The sequence below is a fragment of the Nicotiana tabacum genome, chromosome 3 (assembly GCF_000715075.1).
Source record: "Nicotiana tabacum cultivar K326 chromosome 3, ASM71507v2, whole genome shotgun sequence".
NCBI classification, from domain to species: Eukaryota; Viridiplantae; Streptophyta; class Magnoliopsida; order Solanales; family Solanaceae; genus Nicotiana; species Nicotiana tabacum.
In genome coordinates, this window is record NC_134082.1 from 206,106,823 (window position 1) to 206,129,791 (window position 22,969).

General features: G+C 34.7%; 2 protein-coding genes and 1 non-coding gene across 12 annotated transcripts; 2 read left to right on the forward strand and 1 right to left on the reverse strand.

Annotated features, from left to right (window-relative positions):
• Positions 1 to 1,289: 1,289 nt before the first annotated feature.
• LOC107761754 (uncharacterized) lies at positions 1,290 to 2,151 on the reverse strand. The gene is made up of 2 exons (XM_016580021.2): positions 1,480 to 2,151; positions 1,290 to 1,385 (listed from the first exon to the last, which is right to left on the reverse strand). Exons 1-2 carry the CDS (start codon positions 2,149 to 2,151, stop codon positions 1,290 to 1,292), a joined length of 768 nt encoding a protein of 255 aa, XP_016435507.2.
• Positions 2,152 to 2,811: 660 nt separating this feature from the next.
• Positions 2,812 to 2,916, forward strand: LOC142179753 (small nucleolar RNA R71). The gene has a single exon (XR_012708291.1). It is a non-coding gene; the product is annotated as a small nucleolar RNA R71 (small nucleolar RNA).
• Positions 2,917 to 8,890: 5,974 nt separating this feature from the next.
• Positions 8,891 to 19,193, forward strand: LOC107779257 (uncharacterized). 10 transcript variants are annotated; one of them, XM_075250454.1, is made up of 13 exons: positions 8,891 to 9,110; positions 9,936 to 10,172; positions 10,730 to 10,770; positions 11,537 to 11,767; positions 12,634 to 13,249; positions 13,580 to 13,620; positions 14,257 to 14,419; positions 15,017 to 15,129; positions 15,208 to 15,273; positions 17,378 to 17,468; positions 17,585 to 17,652; positions 18,574 to 18,611; positions 18,744 to 19,193. In XM_075250454.1, the coding sequence occupies exons 5-13, from the start codon at positions 12,646 to 12,648 to the stop codon at positions 18,919 to 18,921; spliced, it is 1,362 nt and encodes a 453-aa protein (XP_075106555.1). In that variant the 5' UTR covers positions 8,891 to 9,110; positions 9,936 to 10,172; positions 10,730 to 10,770; positions 11,537 to 11,767; positions 12,634 to 12,645; the 3' UTR covers positions 18,922 to 19,193. The 10 variants fall into 10 exon arrangements, with proteins under 10 accessions (XP_075106555.1, XP_075106563.1, XP_075106564.1 ...); XM_075250462.1 differs by having other exon boundaries at positions 8,892 to 9,110; positions 18,753 to 19,193; XM_075250463.1 differs by lacking the exon at positions 15,208 to 15,273 and having other exon boundaries at positions 8,892 to 9,110.
• Positions 19,194 to 22,969: the final 3,776 nt, after the last annotated feature.

Here is a 22,969-nt window from a genome sequence, read left to right on the forward strand (position 1 = left end):
TGAAATAGGTGGAGGTAATTTTTCAACTGCCTCCACCTTCGCCTTATCAACTTCAATATCGATCCTACACACTCTGTGACCCAACACAATGCCTTCTTGTACCATAAAATATCACTTTTCCCAATTCAGTACCAGATTTGTTTCTTTACAACAGGCCAACACCTTGCTTAAATTCCTCAAACAATCATCATAAGATGACCCAAATACTGAAAAATCATCCATAAAAACTTTAACAAATTTTTCCACCATGTCAGTGAAAATAACCATCATGCATATTTGGAAAGTGATCGGTGCATTACAAAGACCAAATGACATTCGCTTGAAGGCAAAAGTGCCATAAGGGCAAGTAAAAGTGGTCTTCTCCTAGTCCTCTAGGCATATGACAATTTGATTGTATCCTGAATAACCATCATGGAAGCAATAATATTCATGCCTGGCTAATCTGTCCAATATTTGATCAATGAATGGAAGTGGAAAGTGGTCCTTGCGGGTTGCTTTGTTGAGCCTTCTCTAATCAATGCGGACTCTCCACCCCGTCACAGTGCGAGTAGGAATTAACTCGTTTTTCTCATTCTCAATCACAGTCATCCCCCCTTTTTGGGCACACATTGTACTAGGATTACCCAGTTACTTTCAGAAATAGGAAAAATGATACCTGCATCGAGCAATTTAATTACTTCATTTTTCACAACCTCCTTCATAATGGGATTTAATCTCTTCTACTGCTCAACATTGGGGAGGTGTCCATCCTTCAAGAAGATTTTATGCATGCAAAATGATGGACTAATTCCCTTGATGTCAGCAATAGTCCACCCAATAGCCTTTTTATGCTCACGGAGTACTCTGAGCAATTTTTCTTCTTGAGTGTTAGTCAAGCTGGAGGAGATAATCACGGGCAATGTCTCAAAGTTCCTTAAATAAGCATAATGCAGGTGCACTGGTAGAGGCTTAAGTTCTAGCTTTGAAGCTTCTCCAATAGATGGCTTATGAGGGGTCAGAGTGACAGGTCTGTCTAACTCCTCAAAATTCCCAAACCCATGGATATAATTGCAGGACATATCAAGTACTTGCTCAATTTCTCCCATCATTTCATCTTTACTATCTTCTTTATCCCTAATCAAAGCTCGTTCAAGAGGATCTATCGGGCTCATATAAGGCATTAATAATGTAGCATCACTTTCCATCATAAAAATCATGGATAACTCTTCATAGTGGGCTGATAACTTGAGTGCTTTATAAACATTGAATACCTCCACTCGATCACCTACTCTCACTGTCATCTTTCTTTCTCAAACATCGATAATAGCTCGTCCTGTGGCTAGGAATGGATGCCCCAAAATAAATGGGACTTCCTGATCAGGCTTGTAATCCAAGATAATGAAAATCTGTAGGGAATATGAAAGAACCCACTTGAACAAACACATCTTCAATCACTCCTTATAGATGAGCAAGGGAGCGATCAACCAACTATAATATTACCGTTGTTGGGCGAGGCGCACCTAACCCCAACTGTCTGAACACAAATAGCGGCATCAAATTGATGCTCACTCCAAGATCACATAAGGCCCGCCCAAATGCATGTTTACCAATCGAAATTTGGATTGTGAAACTACATGGATCCTTCAATTTCTGAGGTAACTTGCTTTGAATTCTTGAGCTACACTCCTTAGTGAGTGCCACAGTTTCGAACTCGGTCAGCCTTCTTTTATTGGCTACTATGTCTTTGATGTACTTTGCATATTTGGGAACTTCTTGTAATATGTCAACCAATAGAATATTAATTTGCACCTGCTTCAAAATATCAAGAATTTTTTTATACGCGGCGTTATCCTTGACTTTCTGCAATCTTTGAGGGAACGAAGGTGGTGGCCTTACAACCAATGGTGGGGGTTGCTCAGCTACCGCCTCTCCAGCTGGCTTCTCTGACTCCTTAGATTTTTTTGATGTTGATTCTATAGTGGCTGGCCTCTCATTAAAGGTCACATGTTTCCTCTTTTTCGACTGAACTTCTTCTAATTGTCTCCCATTCCTCAACGACACGACATTAAGGGACGCCTTAAGATTAGCTTCAGTGTCACTTGGAAGAGCTCCAACTGGTCTAGTGTTTTGAGAACTAGCAAGCTGTCCCATTTGGCGCTCCAAATTTCTCATTATTGCGGCTTGGGCTTGCTGCTCAGCCATAAATTTTTGAGTGGGGGCTTGTTGTTCAACCGTTACTTTTTTCAACATGTCTTCAAAGTGACTTGTTGGACTCGCTTCTTGTTCGGCCTGAGGTGGTCTATATTGCTGTTGAGGTGTTTGAGGCCTATATTGATTCTGAGTACTTTGGTTTCTACCCCAAGAGAAGTTTGGGTGGTTCCTCTAATTGGAATTATAAGTGTTCCCATATTTGTTTGTTTGGCTCCTATTTGCATTACCCGCAAAGCAGACAGACTCTGGGTTAGCGAGACATAAGTCGCTCGTGTGACTTTCTCCACATATTCCACAAAAGACTTGAACCTATTGTACCGGTTGTGCTTGTTGCTTGTTGATAATCAAGGTCATCTGATTGACTTGGTTGGTCAATGTAGAAATCTGTGCTGATAATGCCGAGACGACATCTAACTCAAGAACCCTTGTGGACTTTTGCATTGTGTGTCTACTCATCTCTCCTTGCCAATACGAATTGCTTTTGGAGAATTTGTTCAATAATGCATATATCCCGTCAAAGCTTTTCTCCAACACTTGACCTCCAGCTGCAGCATCTACCACAATCTTTGTTTCGGGATGTAGACCTTCTATGAAAGTGTGAGCTAATACTTCTCTTGTCTGATTATGATAAAGACAGTCTCTGATTAGCCCCTTGAACCTCTCCCAAGCTGAGTATAAAGACTCTCCTGCTTTCTGTTTGAAGGCAATTATCTCACTTCTGATCTTTGCAGTTTTGCCTGAAGAGAAGAACCTTGCCAGAAATTTCCTTGCCAAATCATTCCACGAGGTAATAGAATTAGCTGGTTCTGCCTTCAGCTATCGCTTTGCTTCGTCCAACAGTGTGAATGGAAAAAATGTGAGCCATACATAGTCTGGAGTGATTCCGTTAGTGATATAAGTGTCACTAATCTCCAAGAAGTTCAGGATATGTTATTGTGGATCCTCGTGTGGAAGACCCATAAACTGCCCATTCACATGAAGTAGCTAGATCATGCTTTGTTTCAGCTCAAAGTGTCCAGTGATTCTGGGCTTCACAATGCTAGATGTGACATTGGCAATGCTGGGCATCACCTCCTCCTGAATATCCATGTGTTGCTCCTCTGCCATGTTCACAGGGAATTGAACAAGTTCCTGAATATTATTCGTATCCCTTGCTTCCCTCAACCTCCAGTGAAATGTTCTCTGAGGTTCAGGGTCAAAACTTTGAAGTCGGTCCTGGCTTCTAAACCTATGCGTTCAAACAAAGTTCCTCAGATCCGAGCAACAATCAAGTAATGTTAGACTTGACGAAATAAACAATTAAAGCAAAAACTAGAAAGTAGTTAATATTCAAGTTCCCGGCAACGACGCCAAAAACTTGTTGCTCCCAAACGCACACGCAAGTATACGTGGCCATACAAGTAATAGAATGATAAGTCGAGTGTCGAACCCACAGAGACTTGTATCAACTACCCACTAATTCACCAATATTGTTATTCAGTCAAGCTAAATTCGAGTTCAAGAATGTGATTATACTAAACTATTATTCTTAGTAATACTAAATTATCAAGCAGTAAAATGATTGTTATGTATTCAATAGAGACTAATATTCCAGGGTTGTGATCGATTCACCAATCCTATTGTGTTCTAGTTAAATCTCCCCCTCATACAATTCACTCATTGTTGCTAATTAATTGATAATTACTCTCATAACCTTCTCCCGAAGTACTACTTGCCTATTCAAAATATATTAACGTCTATATTCCTATAAAATCAATCTATTAAGAACACATTAAGATTACGATATTTAATTAAGCACGTTGACTAGGTATACTCCTGTCCTAACCACAAATCTGCCCCCCTAAGGGTTAAGATCATGCTCTATTTAATTTTTCTCTAATCTAAACATGGCTTTCCCAAGCATAGCATAGATAGTAAATAGAACCTAACTGCTGGCCGGACAATTAAGCAATTAATCACAGAATTGAAGAAACACCCATATATTAGTGAATTGTAATCGAGTTTAAGTCAATGTTAAACAACAATATTCATGGCTAAATCACAACCCCAAAATTATGGGGGTTTAGCCATTCATAATACTAACAAACAATTTCATAAGTTTGGATAATTGAAAATACTAAGAAAAGATGAAGAAATCTGAGATGTTTTTGCTCCCCGATGTCTCTTGTGTGTATCCTCTTTCAAAAGTGGCGTCTCCCTTTCACAAATAAGTTTGCTTTTATACGTGTTGGGTAGGTCTAGGGCCGAAATAATCGTGCTCCGGATCATTTCTACACATGAAAACACATCAAATTAATATAAATCAATACATTTCACATCCTATTCACGAAACAAAAGTAAAATATGAGGCGATATACATACAAATATATATACTTTTAAGCTAAATATCACATACTAAAATAGTAAGACTGAATTCTGCTCGTACTTTAGTTATATGTGCCTGAAGTGTATGAAAAAAGGCATAAACTTCAGTCATATGTGAAGTTCAGTCATGTATGTGACCTATCAATTTCAGATAAAATTTGTAATTTCAGACAGATTTTTACAACTTCATTCTCATATATCTAAAATTATATTCTTAAGTAAGTAAACTTGCAAAAAAAATTAACCTTCGAGTACAGCTTAAACAGCAATCCCAAAATCGGGATTTGTGCATTTCGGCCGGAATAAATATTATGTTAATTGATCATTCAGGCCCATTTTCTTTTCCGATAACTTGAATTGGCCCATCCAGCCCAACCAAGAGAACTCTGTAGTCTGTACTCGATAAATAGCGAGAAGGGTTCAAGAACTAGTAGGAATTAGGGTTCGTGCTCTCCAAAGGAATACAAGAGCTGCAGCGTCCACAGGAAGATGCGTTCTTGATTTAATCCTTTGCCTCGTTTTGTCTGAATTTGATTATTCATAATACTATTGTTATGTAGAAAACTGCACCTGGAAATAGGATCTGTGGCAGCAGAAGCATATGCCCAGACGCCTAATATATAAAAAGTGCATATACTGAATTATAGGGCTCCGCTTTGCAGCTAGGAATAATCTCATGTCTATGCTGCCTGTATTGCCCTTACATTTCTAATGTCTATCTGATATTACCATAAGCTTTCTTAGTCAATTTCTGCTTGAACTTTCAAGTTATTTATCAGCAGACTTTTCTATGGCTGTTCTCCGTCTATTTTGCTTCCTTTGGTCCTAAAATAATGATAAAATTATTGTCTAATACGGCCATATTTGAGCCAGTAATATATTCAGTAGCATAAAAGAATGTCAGTTAATGTGACTTCTGTATTCATCGTTCAAACTTAGAGTCATTCCTTAGTACTTTTTAGACTGTTAAAATAGCACTGATTTGATCCAAATTCTTCCTTATTTTAGGTCTTAATATTTGAACAAAATAGCACACAAATAAGTAGTAGGAGTAGTACTTTTTACAGAAGAGTTCATTGGTGGGCTTGTTGCTCTGCGTCTAAGACCATTTCCAAGGCTGCACCATTTCTTGCGCCAAATTACAAGAAATGGTATTTTTTTGCTCCAATACAACACTAAATCTTGCACTATTATAGAGCATAAATAGTGTTTATTTATCACTTCAAATTTGATTTATTATTATTTTATTCAATCTTTTTTATTTTTTGGACTTTTAATTTATCATATATTGTGTATATAATTAATTTTTATATTAAGATCTTTATAATTTTAATTTTATATCCTATTTTTTGATATATTAATTTTGTATATATTATATTTATATAAAATTATAAGTTAATTTTATTATTATTATAATTGTATAAAAAGAGATATAACCATTATTTAAAAATAAAAAATGCAAATGTAAGATATATTAAAATTAACTGAGCATTAAAATTATCTATGCCCATTTCGCACTTTGTAATGCATTAATTGAGCATTTATGGGAGAATAGAGGCGAAAGTTAAATATTTATGTGGTACTTAAATTAAATTTGACTATGATGTAATATTTATTTAATTATCTTTTATCAATGATTTCACTTTTAGTTGATTTATCCTTTAAAATAATTTTGTAATAAATGATTATATAAGTGGTGAATGTGAATTATATATAATGAATATGGAAAAAAGAAAAAAGATAGTATTAGTTTGAAGGAAATAAAAAATGAAAAGTAAATAGAAGATAATAATATAATATAGAAGAGAGAGAAGATTTGGTGTAATGATTTGAGTAAATTTGGTGTTACACCATTATTTTGGTGTGAAATTTGGTGTTAGGGTTGGAAATGACATAAAGACTTTAATTTCAACATCTTTTCCCCACCATACCTTTTTGGTATATTTTAATTAATTTTTTGGTTGTTTTAATATATATTAAAAAATTTACTTTTTAGTATTAATTTATTAAAAATATAACAAATATTTCAAGGGCAAGTTCGAAAAATAGAAGTTAACTCCTTGATATCCGAAATGTTAAAAATTATGAACTACAAGAAAAAGCCAAAAAATTAATTAAATTGAACAAGAGTGTGTAATTTTAATAAGTCGGTTATTGTTTACCCTATGTGTAGACTTTCAAAATTGTTTGGCTTGGTAAAGTTGGTGTATGGGCATGACTTGGTTGGGATTTGAAAGAAGTACTATCTGAAGTTGAAGTTGTAAAAAGATATTTGGAAGTGTATGTGGTCATGAAAACAAATACTTTCAAGTATGAAGTTGAAATAATATGTTAATTTTAATAAACGAATACTTATTTGAAATAATCCTAAGATATTATTTCAAATCTATGAGACAAAATTTATGGAAGTCGCATCCCTTTAATGATTAAGGGTGTGTTTGGTATAAGAAAATGTTTTCTTGGAAAACAAGTAGTAATCTTATTCATTTTTTGGAAATAAATAATTTAAATATAATAAACATGAAATCATAAACTTTCAAACCAACAATCTTTCGAATCCACAAATTTTATAAGCTTTTGTACCGCTAAACTTTCGAAACTGCGGAATTTCGAATCCGTAAATTTTATAATTTCTAAACCTGTATACTTCCAAACACATAAACCTCTGGACTCATAACTTTGGAATTTATAAAATTTTAAACCTTTAAACCGATAAATAAAAAACTAAAATTGAAAAATACATTCAAAAATATTTTTTCGGGTGGGGATGGGGGTGGAGGGGTAGTAGGGTGGGTGGTAACGAAAATAATGAAATTTGAAAAAAAAAACCTTTTTTGGAGAGATGGGGTGGGTTGGTGAGGGTGGGGAATGTTGAGAATGAGTTTTGGAAAATATTTTTTTTTTCTCTTGATAAGAAAACATTTTCTTCCAATAGGAGTAAAAGGAGTTCACAAGGAAAATGTTTTTCAAAATATTTAAGCCAACTCACAATGAAAAAATTAAAAAATATTTTCTGAAAAATATTTTCCTTCCTTCCAAACACACCCTAAATGGCTTGACAAAGCTTATTCATTAACTACAGTTAGAAAAAAAAAAAAAAAAGCTTATTCATTAGGCTGATAGGATGGACTTACAAAACTTGAAGGAATCATTTAAAATTTTTGCTTAAGTTAGATAGACTAATAGACCCTATCTTTATTTTTAATACGTGAGAGGTTTGCTTTTATAAGTTCTATCTTTTATATATAATAGCTCTAAAAATATTTTTTTTTTAAATTTTATATTGTAAATGAACATGAAGACTCGTTCCCTTTTTCTATTGGAGTACTACCTAGAGGGTGTTTGGATGGGCTTAAAGTTGCTTTGTAGTACTTTTTTAAGCCAATCCAAACGAGCACTTGTCATGTGTTATGTAATTCTCCTTACGGAATCACGTCACAAGTTTTCACACCAATTGAAGACTTGAAGTTCGTTAATTTAGATAATTTATTTATGCTATTATAAAAGCAGGAAGGTTCATATTGATCGACTTTTTTAATATCTAAAAATATATTTTATGCATTAAATAAAATGATATTTAATTATTTTCTTAGTAATTTTTAGGATTTTAAAATCAATAAAAACTTCGATTATTTACTTTTTTTCTTATTTGAACTATAGGTAAGAATGGTAAAAGACACCATTGATGTTGTTTCCAATAGGAGGGGAAAAATAATTTTCACCTGCCCTAGCCTTTCACCACTATCAGATTCGACAAATTTTTTGTCTAAATAAGATATCAGAAAATTATTTTTACTTAATAACCTCGCACCAAAACAACTCTACTTATTATCTAATCCTAAGCTAATCAATACAACTAGTAAATGCAACTAATGCTTGATAACTACGAGTAATTAAATATCTTCTTCGGAGCACTAGTACTTTGTGCCTTTTGGTTAAAATGAAAAATATAAAAAGAAAGAAAACAAAAAAAAACTTTAATAAATAAAAAAAGATAAAAGATAAAGAGAAACTTGAACCCAAGTTTTCAGAATTTTTTCCAAAATGTGTACGTTTTAGCTTAATTTTTTTTACTAGTGTGTAGTTTTTGGGTGAGTAAAATATACAAATGTATTTATTAATTGTGATTTAAGATATGATAGACAGGTGTAGTCGGTAATGGACAGTGTTACAAGATCCAGCTAACATTTACTACATGGATTTTATTTATATTATATATAAAAACAATTTTTGTATTTCAGTTTATTTTAACTTGTTATCACATGATCTGTTTGATTTTTCATGTTAGAGATTTTTTTTTTTTATGAATATGCAAGTTCATTGTTTCTATGCGCGATGTGTAAGTCCAATTTCGTTTACGATTTTCGGTGGAATCTCCCCATCTTTTAGCAGGTTCTCTCTTTCCCGATCGAAAACCTTAACCGTCCCCTTCGACGGAGTTCGCCATTACCGGCGGCTTCGCATTGCTCTCTCTTTGTCCGAGATTATCTATATTTTGAACCTCAATCTCATTCCAGGCTTTGATGTATCGTCTTTGTGCGAGAAAAAATCATCAGGTATGGCGCTGGCTTGTGTCAATTTCAAGGTCTCTTGAACTTACAGCTTGTGTGGATGGGTGTTACCCGTTGTATCGTGTTGTATTGTTATCACAAAACAATATTTATTTTGATTGTTTATTTAAAATTGATTGTATTATACTGTTAAATGTATTGTTCCGGAACAACCAAAACCCTCATTTTGTGGAATAACCAATTCGGTGCGGTGAGACCGTTTCCTATTTTATTTCAATTATATCCTTACTTATTACTCTATAATTCTATTTTATCATTTATTTATTTTTTATTTTAACTCTAAATCTCCAACTTTGGCCTACTTTGTCTTCTTCCATCTTTTCTAGAGTTGGTTTGCCCCGTTCTTTTTATCCAAGTCTCCCGTTCGATTCTTTGTCTCTTTCCATTGTTTTAATTTTTTGTTGTTGCTAATATTAGTTAATCTTTTTTTGCTCTTTGTTTCCAAGCTACTTAATTAATGATGAGTTAGTAGAGAGATGTTTTCTTAAATTATTTTTATATGTAATTCTTGATAAATTTTATTACAACAAATATGTTATTTAACACCAGCAAACGATACAATCTATTCAAACATTATATCCATAAAACGATACAATACATTATAAAATGATGAGTAATAATGATCCAAACATACCCTTACTTATCCTCATTTCAAGGCTTTATATTTGCATGTTTCGTTAATTTTCTGGTTTCATTAGGACAGAAATACTTTTGCAAAACCTCATGAAGTAGTATTTCTTAGTACTAGTGGTAGACATATTATAATCCAAGTGTTTAATTTCTCTCTCTCTCTCTCTCTGTTATTTACAGGTTCTCAAATGTAAGAGTCGCATTTCTGGAATGAGTTTTAGCACCCTCACAGAAACTACCTACTACTGGAAATTTCAAGCCAATTACACATTTTGGTCAAAATTTCCAAAAGTTCTGTTGACCATCAACATATTATAGTCTATTTCATTCAACGGCCAAGATGTTTTTGGCTACTTATTGGAGTCAGCCTTCATCTTCTAAAATAGAAGTTTGCCTCCGTGCATTACTCCAGCAAAGGTAAGTCTGTTCTGTTTGCTTCCTTCAGTTCAAATAATGATACTAGCTAGCTTCATCCTTAAAGGATTAATTACGTTGTTCAGATTCTTAGTTTTCTATTTGCTTCTTTTGTTGCACTGCTTCCTCAGTAATATAGGCCTGATTTAGAGCTGAATGTATAGAGGATTCATATTGCCTATCCCAGCTAATTTGGGATTGAAGCGTAGTTGATGGGTCAATCTATTACTTCACTATTCATTATCTCATGCTGTATGACAAATATCATACCATCAACTCGACGATCCAATGTTGTATGACAAATATCAGACCATCAACTCGACGATCTAATGTTGTATGACAAACATCAGACCATAGACATATATGAAATCAGAAAAGAATCCTTTACCCCCCCCCCCCCCCCCTCTTGTGGCTTTTAATGCTTCTAGTATTGATCATTGAAGGAAAATGGATTCTTTTGAACATGGATCCTTAATTATTATTTTGTTGAATATTGCTCCTTAATTGTCATTTTTACCTTGAATTTGTGATGCTGACTCTTCACTATTCTGCTTTTATAGGTGCAATCCATCAAATGGATCAACAGACTGGGAAAAAATTGGTAAACATTATGTTAGTTGATCATTCAGGCCCATTATTTTTTTGGTAAATGGAATTAGCCATCTGACTCAACAAGAGTAGTCGATAAATAGGGCGAAAGGTTTAAGATCTGGGAATTAGGATTCCCTTTTCTTCATAGGAATACGAGAGCTGCAACGTTCATAGGAAGATAGGTTTTAGAGTGAATTCTTTGCATCTTTTCATCTCAACTTGGTTATTTGTATACTTTGTTATGTAGAAAATGTAGAAAATTGCACGCAGGAAATAGGATCTGTTGCAGCAGATGCATATGCCCAGATGCCGAATGTATAAAAAGTGCATATACTGAATTATAGGGCTCCGCTTTGCAGCTAGGAATAATCTCATGTCTACGCTGCCTGTATTACCCTTACATTTTTTATTGCCAATCTGCAAAAATACCATAAGCTTTCTAAGTCCATTTCTGCTTGAATATTCGGTGCTGCGAAATTATTTATCAGCAGTCCTTACTAGGGCTGTTCTATGTATACCATAATCTTTTCAACTATGCTGTGGCTATGCTTTTCATGTCTATTAGAAACAACTTTTCTACCTTCACAAAGTAGGGGTAAGACTGTGTACATACTACTCTCCCCAAACTCCACTTGTGGGATTACACTTGGTTTGTTGTTGTTGTTGTTGATCTTAAAAATAATGATTAACTCATGACGTTGTCAATATATACAAGTTAAATTCATTTCTTCATTACTTTTTGCTCTTCTGAATCAGTTCTTGAACATTGACTTCAGCAGGTGAAATAAGGTTAAAAAGCAGTGGGACAACTTCTTATATGTGGTATTTGATGATTTTGATCTCATACCAGCGGGACAATAAATAAGAAAATTATACACTCCTTCGTACAGTTCCAGACCATTTTCACACAAACGAATAGCCACTTTACTCTCACTTTCGTCTTTCGTCTGAGAATGTAGGGTTTCCTGTTCATGATCTCTCTCCAATATTTGACCTTATAATTGCAGGTAAGTATTCAGATGTTAACTGTTTCTTAAACTTTATACGAGTACGCTTATTCTAGCTTCTCAGGTTCGGAATTTTGGGATATTATATTATAAAATAAAAGTTAAGTTGGCTCCGTAGAATTAAAAATTGGCCTCCATTCACGTGATCGTTAGCCCTGAATTGGATTTCTGATGCTTGTGCCTTGGGATAATCATCCTATTATATATTGCAGTAATCTCAAATTCTTCACGTTTTAAGATATGACTATTTCTGCATTTGATTGCAAGCTCTTTGATTTCTCCATTTTTTAGATTAATTAAAGAAGATAATTTTGATTATTGTATGAGTTTGTGTACTTGCAATTGGTGGTTGTGGGTGTTAGGACCCAATTCGATCTGGCCGTTCTTGAGGTTTTTGCCCCTAAAAAATAGCTAGTGCAAATCAAAAGAGGCACCAGCCCGATTTGATGGTTGAGAGAGTGTGTACAAATCAAAATGCACTAAATCAGATCATGTTTTTTGCCCAAAAAAATCTACTTAACTTGCTATTTTCCCATGGCATAGAACTCATCTTGGAAGCTCATAAAATACAGATAACTATGAGCTTTTTCTTTTGCGTCATTTCTACTCTCTCTGGTTTTAAATTGTTGTAATATTTACTTCTCAAGAGTTAATTTAATTAATTTTAAAGTTAAATTAGAGATAAAATTAAAATTTACATTCTTAAAAATTATAAGAAAAATACTAAAATTTATAATTTTTCTTATGACAAAAAGTTTTAAATGTTGATCAAAGTTTACTTTCACTCTCGAAGCAAAATATGACAACTAAAAAGGAGTATATAATTTTTCTTTTTGAAAAGTTACAGTTGTTTTATTTTCTGTCAGTGAAGTTGGAAAATGGACCATGGAAATTACCGACGTGGTGGCGGTGGAGGTAACCGTGGTCGAGGCCGTGGCGGTGGTAACTCCGAACAGGAGCAAGGCCGTGGAGGCGGAAGAGGTGGGCCCCAGATGGGTTCATACAATCAGCAGCCACCATTTCAGCCTCCACAGCTATGGGGCAACCAGCCAAGGGCATCTGGTCCGGGTCAATATCAGGGTCGTGGGGCTCCTTATAATCAGCAGGGTACGGGTCAGCACCATACAGTTGGTCAGAATCCGGGTCGTGGTGGTACTGCTTGGGTCAGCCGTGGTGGCAGTGGTACTGCTTGGCCCCGGCCACCACCGCAGCAGCAGCCACAGCAACATGGTAGTAGAGGCGGTGGTACTGCTTGGGCGCGACCACCACCGCAGCAGCGACAACAAGATGTTATTAGCGGCAGAGCCGGCAGTGGTACTGCTTGGGTCCGGGCATCGCCACAACAGCCTCAGCCTCAGCAACGTGGTGGTGGCAGCAGCTCTAGAAACCAGCTGCAACGGGATGTGGAACCCAGTAGATCAGGAGCATCAAATGTTCGTCCTTGGGGTGCACCTTCAGGCGCTAGTCGTTCTCAGTCTTCTGGTATTAACTCATACCCTTACATGGTTGTTTTTTCATTTTATGTCTGCATAAGTACAAGAATTTTAAATCAACTTGATCTGAAGTCCCTTTATACGTGGCGTTTGAAAGTTTTCGACTCTTTATAAGTGTCCATTTGATCATTTCTCGGTTGTTCCATGACCTTGATCCTGTGGCGGCATAGTTTGAGGTTTTGGAGTGCCTATTGCAAACAGTATTTTTTGGTCCAGACCGTGCTTCTATTTTATGTTTGGATTCTTTTGAATATGGCTCCTAAATGTTTTATTTTACATTGGATTTGTGATGCTGATCTTCACTGTTCTGCTTTTATAGGTCCAATCCATCAAATGGATCGACAGCCTGGGAAAAAAATGGTATATATCTTGTTTGTTGATCATTCAGGCCCATTTTCTTTTTCGGTAAATGGGATTAGACCATCCTACCCAACAAAGAGTAGTCGATAAATAATTCGGGTTCCCTTTTCATAGGAATACAAGAGCTGCGGCGTTCATAGGAGGGGATAGGTTTTGGAGTGAATTCTTTGCATCTTTTCATCTGGTTTTTATAGTTCATAGTACCTTTTTTATGTAGAAAATTGCATGCGGAAGTAGGATCTGTGGCAGCAGAAGCATATGCCTAGACGCCTAATTTATTAAAAGTGCATATACTGATTTATAGGGCTCCGCTTTGCAGTTAGGAATAATCTCATGTCTACGCTACCTGTATTACTCTTATAATTGATCTCATTTCTGCTTGAACATTCAGTGCTGCAAAGTTATTAATCAACAGAGTCTTTACTAAGGCTATTCTGTCTATTTTGCTTCTATTGATTCTATTAAGGATAAAATCATGACTAAACAGCCATATTTTAGCCAGTAATTTGTTTAAAGTATAGCATTACGTCTAAATAAGGCCACTTTATTTGACTTTTGTTTTTTGTCGAGGAACTCTTTCAGGATTAAAGTTGAGTTAGTCCTCCAAGTCTTATTTATCCTCTTTGTTTCCTGTAGGCAGTTGAAGTCCAAAATCAGGACTACTCTCACTTTGTATCGCTTCCATTAGCCATATATCCTGAACTGGTCAATAAACTCATCAACTTTCAGAACTCAGTTCTTGGAATTACTGAAGTGTCTAAGTCTCCTACCTCAGAATCAAAGGCTTCAGAACTATTAGGTATAAAATTCTATATATTGTGTTAATTTTCTTAAGGGCAGGATCGCTAAAATCCCCGTAAACTTGGCATGGGTTATTAGTTGCACATAGTCTTAATTACCCTTGCACTTGGATATTTGACAGCATTTAACCCCTGGATAATCTCATCTCCAGGAAGTGACATAAATGCTCTTGCTACGCTCTTTGCATCTCAGCATCTTAGGAGAATTAAACAATTGGAGTAAATAAACCATTGTAATGACTGTCAAGTAACGGGTGGAAAATACCCCACCTCTAGCTGATTCTTCAATTTCTCGTCACTCGCACTCACCTAAGCTCTTTGCCATGTCAGCATCATAGGGGATAAGTACTATCAAATAGCCAAGTCCAGGCGTAACTAAGATTACGAATAGTTCAGATGTGCTACTGATAATTCGTGTCAAGTTGGCTATTAGATATTTTGCCTTGATTAAAAGATGAAGAGAGAAAAAAGATTCATGTACTAATGTTGTTGTAAAGCTGAAAATTCTTATCTCTTCATTTCCTTATGTTTATTTAATATCTATCCCTATGTTTTTAATCTCTGACAAAATTGACCAATGTTTTTCCACTCAACAGAGTTGGGAATTGAGAAGTCCATCTTTATTAATCCAAAAACATTCCACTTGACTGTGCTCATGCTGAAGCTTTGGAATAAGGACCGTTTTGAAGCAGCTGCTCAGGTTTTGCGGGTAAACATTTCTACTTGAATGGCTATTTTGTCCCTTTGTAATATCTTTTTCTCTGTCTAACTTCTCAATATAAACCAGAGTGTCTCACCAAAAGTACTTGATGCTTTGGAGAGCCGACCTGTGTCTATAAGACTGAAGGGTTTGGTAAGTATTTATCCAAGTTATACAATTATGCACTTCAGGCTGCTATAGTTGATAACCATTACATGTTAATTCTTATCTGCGTAAGTTATATCATCTCCTTATTGAAGCTAATTTTATTTTGTACACAGCTGGTTTAGTTATGACATTTTAACTGGCATCATAACCCTTTCCCTTGAAATTTATCTGTGGAGTTCGTATTTGCTTATTTGCTTGCAATCAATCTTTGGGTGAATCATCTTCATAAAAAAGTATAGGTTAACGCACAAGAAGTGGATAACCTATTATTCGGGTAGGTCAAATAATGGGGCGGGTATATTATACCCGGATGTAATGACTACAACAAATAGCCACGTGACCCAGTAATATGTTGCCAACGCATTAAACGCGGCCCCACCTATTGCGCAGTAGCGAGAGGGGTAATTTTAAGCCTAGAAATAACATTGTGTGTATTTATGGACCAAAAGGTGGATGGATGGTAATTTTAGACCATTTACCAAACAATAGGGGTAGTTTTGGCCCTTTTCCGTAAGAAAAATGATCAAAGCACCGTCTGCCACTACTCATCCCAGCTCATATAAGTAGAGTTCAATAATGAAGAAACATGGAAAGATGTTGTAGATTGAGCAGAAGGTGATTAATGGTTTTCTTGCTGTAGCATCACTATTAATGCATTTCACTATTAATGGCCATCTTGATGCAGTAAACATAATTCGGATCTAGGATTCATTGAACAAAGTAAGAGAGGAGGGAAAGGATACAATGGAAGGATAGCCTAGTGGTAAGGAATCTCCACCTACCGTAAGATTGTTGGTTTAAGTCACCAAGAGAGCAAAGTAGGAAAGGATCACTCCTTGGCTCATAGTTCTCGAATGAACATTGAAGGAAGACATCTAAGAGCAAATCACCTTTCAGTATTCACAATTTTTAGCATCTTGAGCCTAAGATTATTGCAACTGTCAAATTGGAAATTTTCGTATTGTGTTACAGAAACGAATGTTTTTATATTGTGTAGGTTCATATGCATGAAGATCATCTATATTTTGTTTTTTCAGTATTAAATATTGTCTAAATTTAACTTGCACTTTATCTTTTACTTCAAAAACAAAATGATAGATCTCGTATTAGAGATACTTGAAATGTCCAACTATAAGGTTCGAATAAATTTGAGTTGTCACCTGACGTGTTTGTTCCTTTTTTTCTTTTATAACTATACATGTTTTGAATGTGATGTAATTTTCCCATGCACCGCAAAATTTCAATATTTTGTTGTGCCATGTAAAATAACTCGAGTTAACTTAATCAATTTAGTTGTACTTCGCTAGTGACTTTTTCTTTGGCTTTTTCCTTTTTGGAGAGTAATTGCGGGGCTTGCAGTATGTGTTTACCTCAGATATGCATACGGTCCTCTCAGATTTTATTTTATGGATTCTGATGTCTATTCAGATATGCATACGGTCCACTCAGATTTTATTTTATGGATTCTGATGTCTATTTGTTGTGCTATAGCAGTTTGCTAGTTTCAAATATTTTCTTGTGGTTTGATGATTTTCTCTCACGGGCTAATAAGTTAATGGCTTGGGGAAACACTAAAAGAAGAAAGAAAACCTCTCCAAACAGGATACAAGAATTAGTAGTGATATTACAGTTAATATTCTGTAGCGAAACAATGCCAATTGATGAGGAAACATAGATCAGGCCTGCCTTGAGTTTATATGCTTAAAAGTTAAAAGTATTACCAAAAAAATGACAACGCGTGAGAGTGGAAATGTGAATTAGCAAATAGATTTCTGTAATTTTTTAACTCCGAAACAAACAATTGGTAAATGTGTATTAGAGCCTTCAACTGTGCCACTGGTAGCAATGTTGACCCACTTATATTGTATCTAGAGAATGCATTTTCCTTGTCATGTGACACCAATCTCTTTTTATTTTTGCTTCTTCAATTGTTGGTCTGTGTATGTGTGTGTCAAGAGAGAATGAGAGTGAGAGACTACATATCATATAGATTTTAGATGCTGCATGTTTCTGGCCTGTTGATTCTAATGAGATTTCACAAGGTCACAATTTTTCATGGCCGGAACTCAGATTTGTTCTTACCCTACAGGAGTGCATGAGAGGTTCTCCGGCAAAAGCTTATGTTGTATATGCTCCTGTGGAAGTAATTGGTGGTGAAGCCCGACTTTTACGTGCTTGTCGTATCCACAATTTCTGGCATCTTCTTCCCTTACTGTACCCACTAATTTTAATTTCTCTGCATGTGTCATTTCTAAGGGAATTTATACCTGCATTTGTCATTCCTTAGCCTTTCTAGAGGTCATCATTGATGCATTTACTGAAGCTGGCCTTGTTCTTGAAAAAGATGCAAACCGGAAGTTAAAGGTATAGCTTTAAAGGTGTTAATTCTTTATTCTGGTTAATTTTGTTGGCAGTGCCTTTATTGTTTGTCGATTAGGACTCTATATCTGTTGATACTGCGTTCAAATGTATTGACAATTCAATCTAGTGCTGCTTCTTCCTTGCTATTCCTTCCCCACCGACCCTTCCACTTTCTTTTTTCATAAAAGCAATTTATTCATCGCAAGCGTCTAAAAGCGCCCCAGGGCTTTGGTCTAGTGGTACAAAAGCCAGATAATTAAGTGGAGAAGGATTGAGGGGCAGACTCATTAGCTACCAAGTTTCGAACTTTGCACCACTTGGCCCCCGGGGATTTCTCGGCTATCCTAAAAAAGCAAGGGCCTAAAATCATAAGGCACACGGTAGAGGATCTCTTAATACAACCTGAAATGGTTCGACCCTATTTTGGAAAGGGAAGCAGTTCATTCACCACCAAGAGTCAATATGGCTGCATCCATTTTAATTCTGACACTTCTTCGAATTCAGAACTCTCGAACCGTAACACATTTCTCACCTCCTGCATTCCAACTTTGTATGCCTGTAACTTGTTTCTTCAGTTGCATTTTGCTTGCTGGTGCTTTCTTATTTCTTTTTCTGCTCTGGCATCAAGTATTAAATACTTGAACATTATGCTTCATCTTATTCAATTATTTTTTTACTTTATGGTTACTTTTGAGAAATGCTTGCCCCTCCCCCCCCCCCCCCCCCCCCAAAAAAAAAAAAAAGTTTTTAGACTTGCACTTGATACAAGTTACTTTTCTAGATGTATTCTATAGTCTCTGGTGGCCTTTTTCCTTTTAGATTTGATACCAGAATGCTTGTATAGCTTATCCATGATTATTTTTTTTTTGCTACTTTTGTGTTTTGAAAGTTCCTGATCAGCCTTTTCTGCCCTTTCTAATACAGTTACATGCAACTATAATGAATGTGCGACACAGCAGAAGGTGCCATTTTTAATTCTTTCATTGCATAGTCTTGTTTATTAGTCGGCTTAAAGTCTCTATCATGATGCTACCAGTTGTATAACTCTCTTTGTTGTTAAGGTTGCCACTGACTTACTGTTCTCTAATTGGTAGCAAAAATAGATCAGGATATGCTGATCCCTTTGATGCACGAGCAATTTTTGATCAGTATGGCTCGGAAGAATGGGGAGAGTGTCTTATACGTGAAGCTCATCTTTCACAAAGGTTTGTGTATGGTGACAATGGCTATTACCATTGCTGTGAATCCATCCCATTTCCTGAAGGGATGTAGCCATGTAGGGTGTGTTTGGTATGAAGAAAAATATCTTCAAGAAAATATTTCCTATGGGAAAATGAGTGAGTTTCTCTCATATTTTCTAGTGTTTGGTAAGTAAACATTGTGAATATGTCATGTATAGTAGTTGGTGAAGACATTTTATATAATTTCTCGTTAATCTGTACATATTTGGACCTATTTTAGTAACAATTTTATTTGTTGCTGAAATTTTATTGTATTGTAAAATTTGTTGGTATGTAATAACGAGAAGACCCATTTTTATGTAACGACTCATTTGGTGTGATTCGATTGTTATGTTCTTTTTTTTCGAGTTATGTTACTTATTATTTCATAGTTCTATTTTTCTGTTTAACTTCACCTTATACGTATTAGACATCTAGTTCGTTTGCTGCTTCATTTTTCTATTTATCTCTTTTAGCATTCTCACCTACGTTTTCTATGCTAAGACCCTCTTTATTGGTTTTGGTTGACCATTGTACGTTTGATTAATTTCGTTAGGATTTTGGTGAATTTAATATTTTAAAATATTTACGAGGCTTGGTCATAAATTAAGAAATTGAGATGTCTTAAATTATTCTGTAATCGTTGATAAATTTAATACTTGTAGTAATTAGGGTATTAGTAAGCTTATTAGTTATCATACAATTCTATACAATTAAATAAAGCAATAAAATATTATTAAACTACATCAAGCGATATAATCTATTCAAATATTTTTAAAAAATAATATATTAGGAAACAATGAGTACAAACATCGAATCTCCAATCAACACGTGAGGGATGGAGTAAGGACTTAGAGGATTTGTAATACTTGGAGGAATCTTATAAAATTGAAGTTGCTTAATAGATTGTCGATTCTAATAGTCGATTCTAGCAAGTTCAAATCCTTCACTATCATATAGATGAAAACAGAGGGGAGTAGAATTTGAGGAAAGAGTGTTCATCGACCACTAGTTCGTAAATTGAATTGCTTAGTTCTGATTATAAGTGGTAAACGGGCGGGTCGGGTCGAAAATAGGTAATGAAAAAACGAATAAATTATCTGACCAGATCCATATTTAGTACGGATAAAAAACGGGTTAACTAGCGTCTAGCGGATAATATGGTACCTATATTATATATTTGTGACTTCTTGATTATGATCACTTTTGTGAAAATTCATAGTCACCCAAACTTGAGGAACCCTAATTTGAAGCTTTACAAATGTAAAAGTTAAACCCATTAATTATCCATTTTCTCAATGGATAATATGATTCTTATCCACATTTGAGCCGTTTTTAAAAAGTTCATTATCCAACTTATTTATTAGTGGATAATATGGATAGTTAATTATTTTCTTTTAACCGTTTTGACACCACTAGTTCTCATCATGCATTGGGGTAATTCTGGAAATCATGTCACAAGTTTTAATTTTACGAAAACGGACCCTTTTATAGCATTTAGAGTGAAGCTAAACAAATTGAACAACATCAATAAAATGATCATAGATTGAGGAGTGTTAACCTAATGGGAAGATATATTGTATCAATATTTATATCTATACTTCTATACTACTATATTAAAAGTACGAATCCCTTAGCGAAATATCGTTGTATTTTTTGTCCTTTAAAATTTAATTTCACATTAGACAAAAACGTCATTTACTCATTTTCCTAATATTTAGGACTTTGAAATATAGATTTTCCTTATTGGACTATATAAAAATTCCTAATATTTAAGAATTTAAAATCAAAAAAATATGTAACTTATATAAATACATTACTTATTCCCATTTAGGTGAACTAACTATTAGCGTGTCATTATCTTTATGAATATGTTTCTTCCATACAGAAAAGGAAATTTTTAATGTTAAAAGTTAATCCCCTCACGTAAATTATAGACATATACTTTATTTTATAAATATGACTATATTTCTACCTCAAAACACAAACAAACCTGAACATTTATAAAACTTAGAAATACAAACAACGCCAACAATCATATTTATTGGAAATCGACAGGAATTTTATTTGGCTTTGGACACAGAATTTCTTTTGAAAACTATCAATTTGGGTATATATTATATGTCAATTTTAAAAAATAAATATTCTGAAAGTAGAAAAATGACTATTAACGTTTACTTTTATAACTTAAACATAAATTTTAAAATAATGCTTATGAGACTTTTAATTTAATTTAATTTTTTTAGAAGAATTTTACGCGCGACGCACGTACTCTAAGACTAGTTTCAATAAACGCATGAACTTTATAAATAGAGGAGCAAAACTATAGGTTATTATCCTCAGAATAGTTTTGTTAGTGAGTATGGTGTTGTTAGCCACTCTCAATTTGTCCCTGACTTATAGTATTCAGTTCAATTTTTTGGGACACGAGTCTTGAAATTAAGATTTTTAGATTTAATTTTCAAAATATTAATTATCTGAAAATATCTATTTTAAAAAGTATTCGAATTCATAACCGGGAAACCTTTTACAAAATACCCAAAAGAAATACATATATTCTATAGTTTTGCGGTATACAATTCACATGTTGTATATCTTAATGGTCTACAACAACGTGAATCAACAATTTTTACTGTTATCCACCTTTAGTATATAATTATGTGAATTGTATAACGTATAAAATTGTGTTATGTAATATATTAATGGAAGAATTCTGTAAACGCATATAAGTGGTTAATTGTTTACACCGCCTAGTAATCCTGTAAAAGTCCTAAAGGATAATTTTTCAATAAACTTTACAGTTGAGTCAGTCGAAATTAATATCAACTTTTGGGTGTCAAGAAGTCTGTGAATTCTAATAACAAAGAAAACGAACAATTCCTTCAATTTCATCCTTATTTTATACTTTATTAATATTTATTTCTCCTATAGTATTACTACTAGCTATCTTAAAATTCCATCCATAAAAGCGGCTAATAAAAAAAAATTCACATGCAGCCCTTATAAAATACTGTACTCTTGCTCACCTTTTTCAAGTACTACTGTACCGTCGCCCGTCGGTATCTAAATGAAATTATTAAAAAAATTACTTATTTCTTTAGAATTTGACTTGTTCATATTGAAAGAATTGTTACACAATAGGATACGATGGTTTTTAATGCCTTTGTCTCATGCTTCTTATGTTTTAATGATCTAACAAACTTATTGAAGAACCAGATAGAGAACCTGACCATGCGGTATACATTTCAAATGAATAATGTCCAGTCTGGTCTCCAACAAATGAATGAACAACCACAAGGAAAAACACAACAAGGACCTGGTGATTTGGTCCCTTAGGGTTCTCCGGCAGAAGTACAAGTCAGTGACTGTCCGCAATCATTATAAAGAGGAACACAACAGGGACCTGGTCCTTTAGGGTTCTCTAACAAAAGTATAAGTTAACTGTACAGCTGGAACATAATAGCAGAAAGTGACTATCTCGCAACTGTTATAAACGAGGAACACAACTGGGACCTGGTCCCTTAGTGCTCTCTGACAGAAGTACAAGTCAACTATACAGCTAGAACGTAACTGCATAGAAGTGACTGTGCAGACAGTGCAACAGTCACTTCTCATTGGGAAGAAGCGTGTACCAAGATTTGACATCACTATCGATTGTGATGTCTTTTGTGATATAACAACCTGGTGCAAGGCACAACATTTCACTTGTGCATTCAGTGATATTCTCTCAAGCATAACAATGTTCATCCGGAATTGAAGTCACTGGTGTGTCAAGAACAAGAAGACAACTCTACTAAGGATCAGTTTCACAATGAGCTTATGTATATCCGTAGTTGAGTTGTAATCTTATTATTTGTTCTTCATTGTATTTCCTATTTTGCTTTCTAAGAAGCTTTGTCTTAGGAAAAACAAAAAATCTGTAAACTTCCGAGTTTATGTTGTGACTAGGATTAGTCATAAGTTTAAAGCCTTTGTAACTAGGAGAGTTATAAAGTGGCTTGTGGTGAGAGCATCACAAGTTAGTTGAAGTCTTTGTAATAGGGTTATTGCAAAGTGGCTTGTAATAGTTGTAAGCACGTGATTTTTGCCCTATGAAAGAA

Bases quoted from the DNA above. Each gene is read 5' to 3' on its own strand.
- LOC107761754 (XM_016580021.2), bottom strand. From the start codon at position 2,151: ATGAGAAATTTGGAGCGCCAAATGGGACAGCTTGCTAGTTCTCAAAAC. The intron at 1,386-1,479 runs GTAATATTATAG...TATTCCCTACAG, and splicing joins GTGCGCCTCGCCCAACAACG to ATTTTCATTATCTTGGATTA.
- LOC107779257 (XM_075250454.1), top strand. From the start codon at position 12,646: ATGGACCATGGAAATTACCGACGTGGTGGCGGTGGAGGTAACCGTGGT. The intron at 17,469-17,584 runs GTATCCACAATT...TAGCCTTTCTAG, and splicing joins CCGACTTTTACGTGCTTGTC to AGGTCATCATTGATGCATTT. The intron at 18,612-18,743 runs GTGCCATTTTTA...TCTAATTGGTAG, and splicing joins AATGTGCGACACAGCAGAAG to CAAAAATAGATCAGGATATG.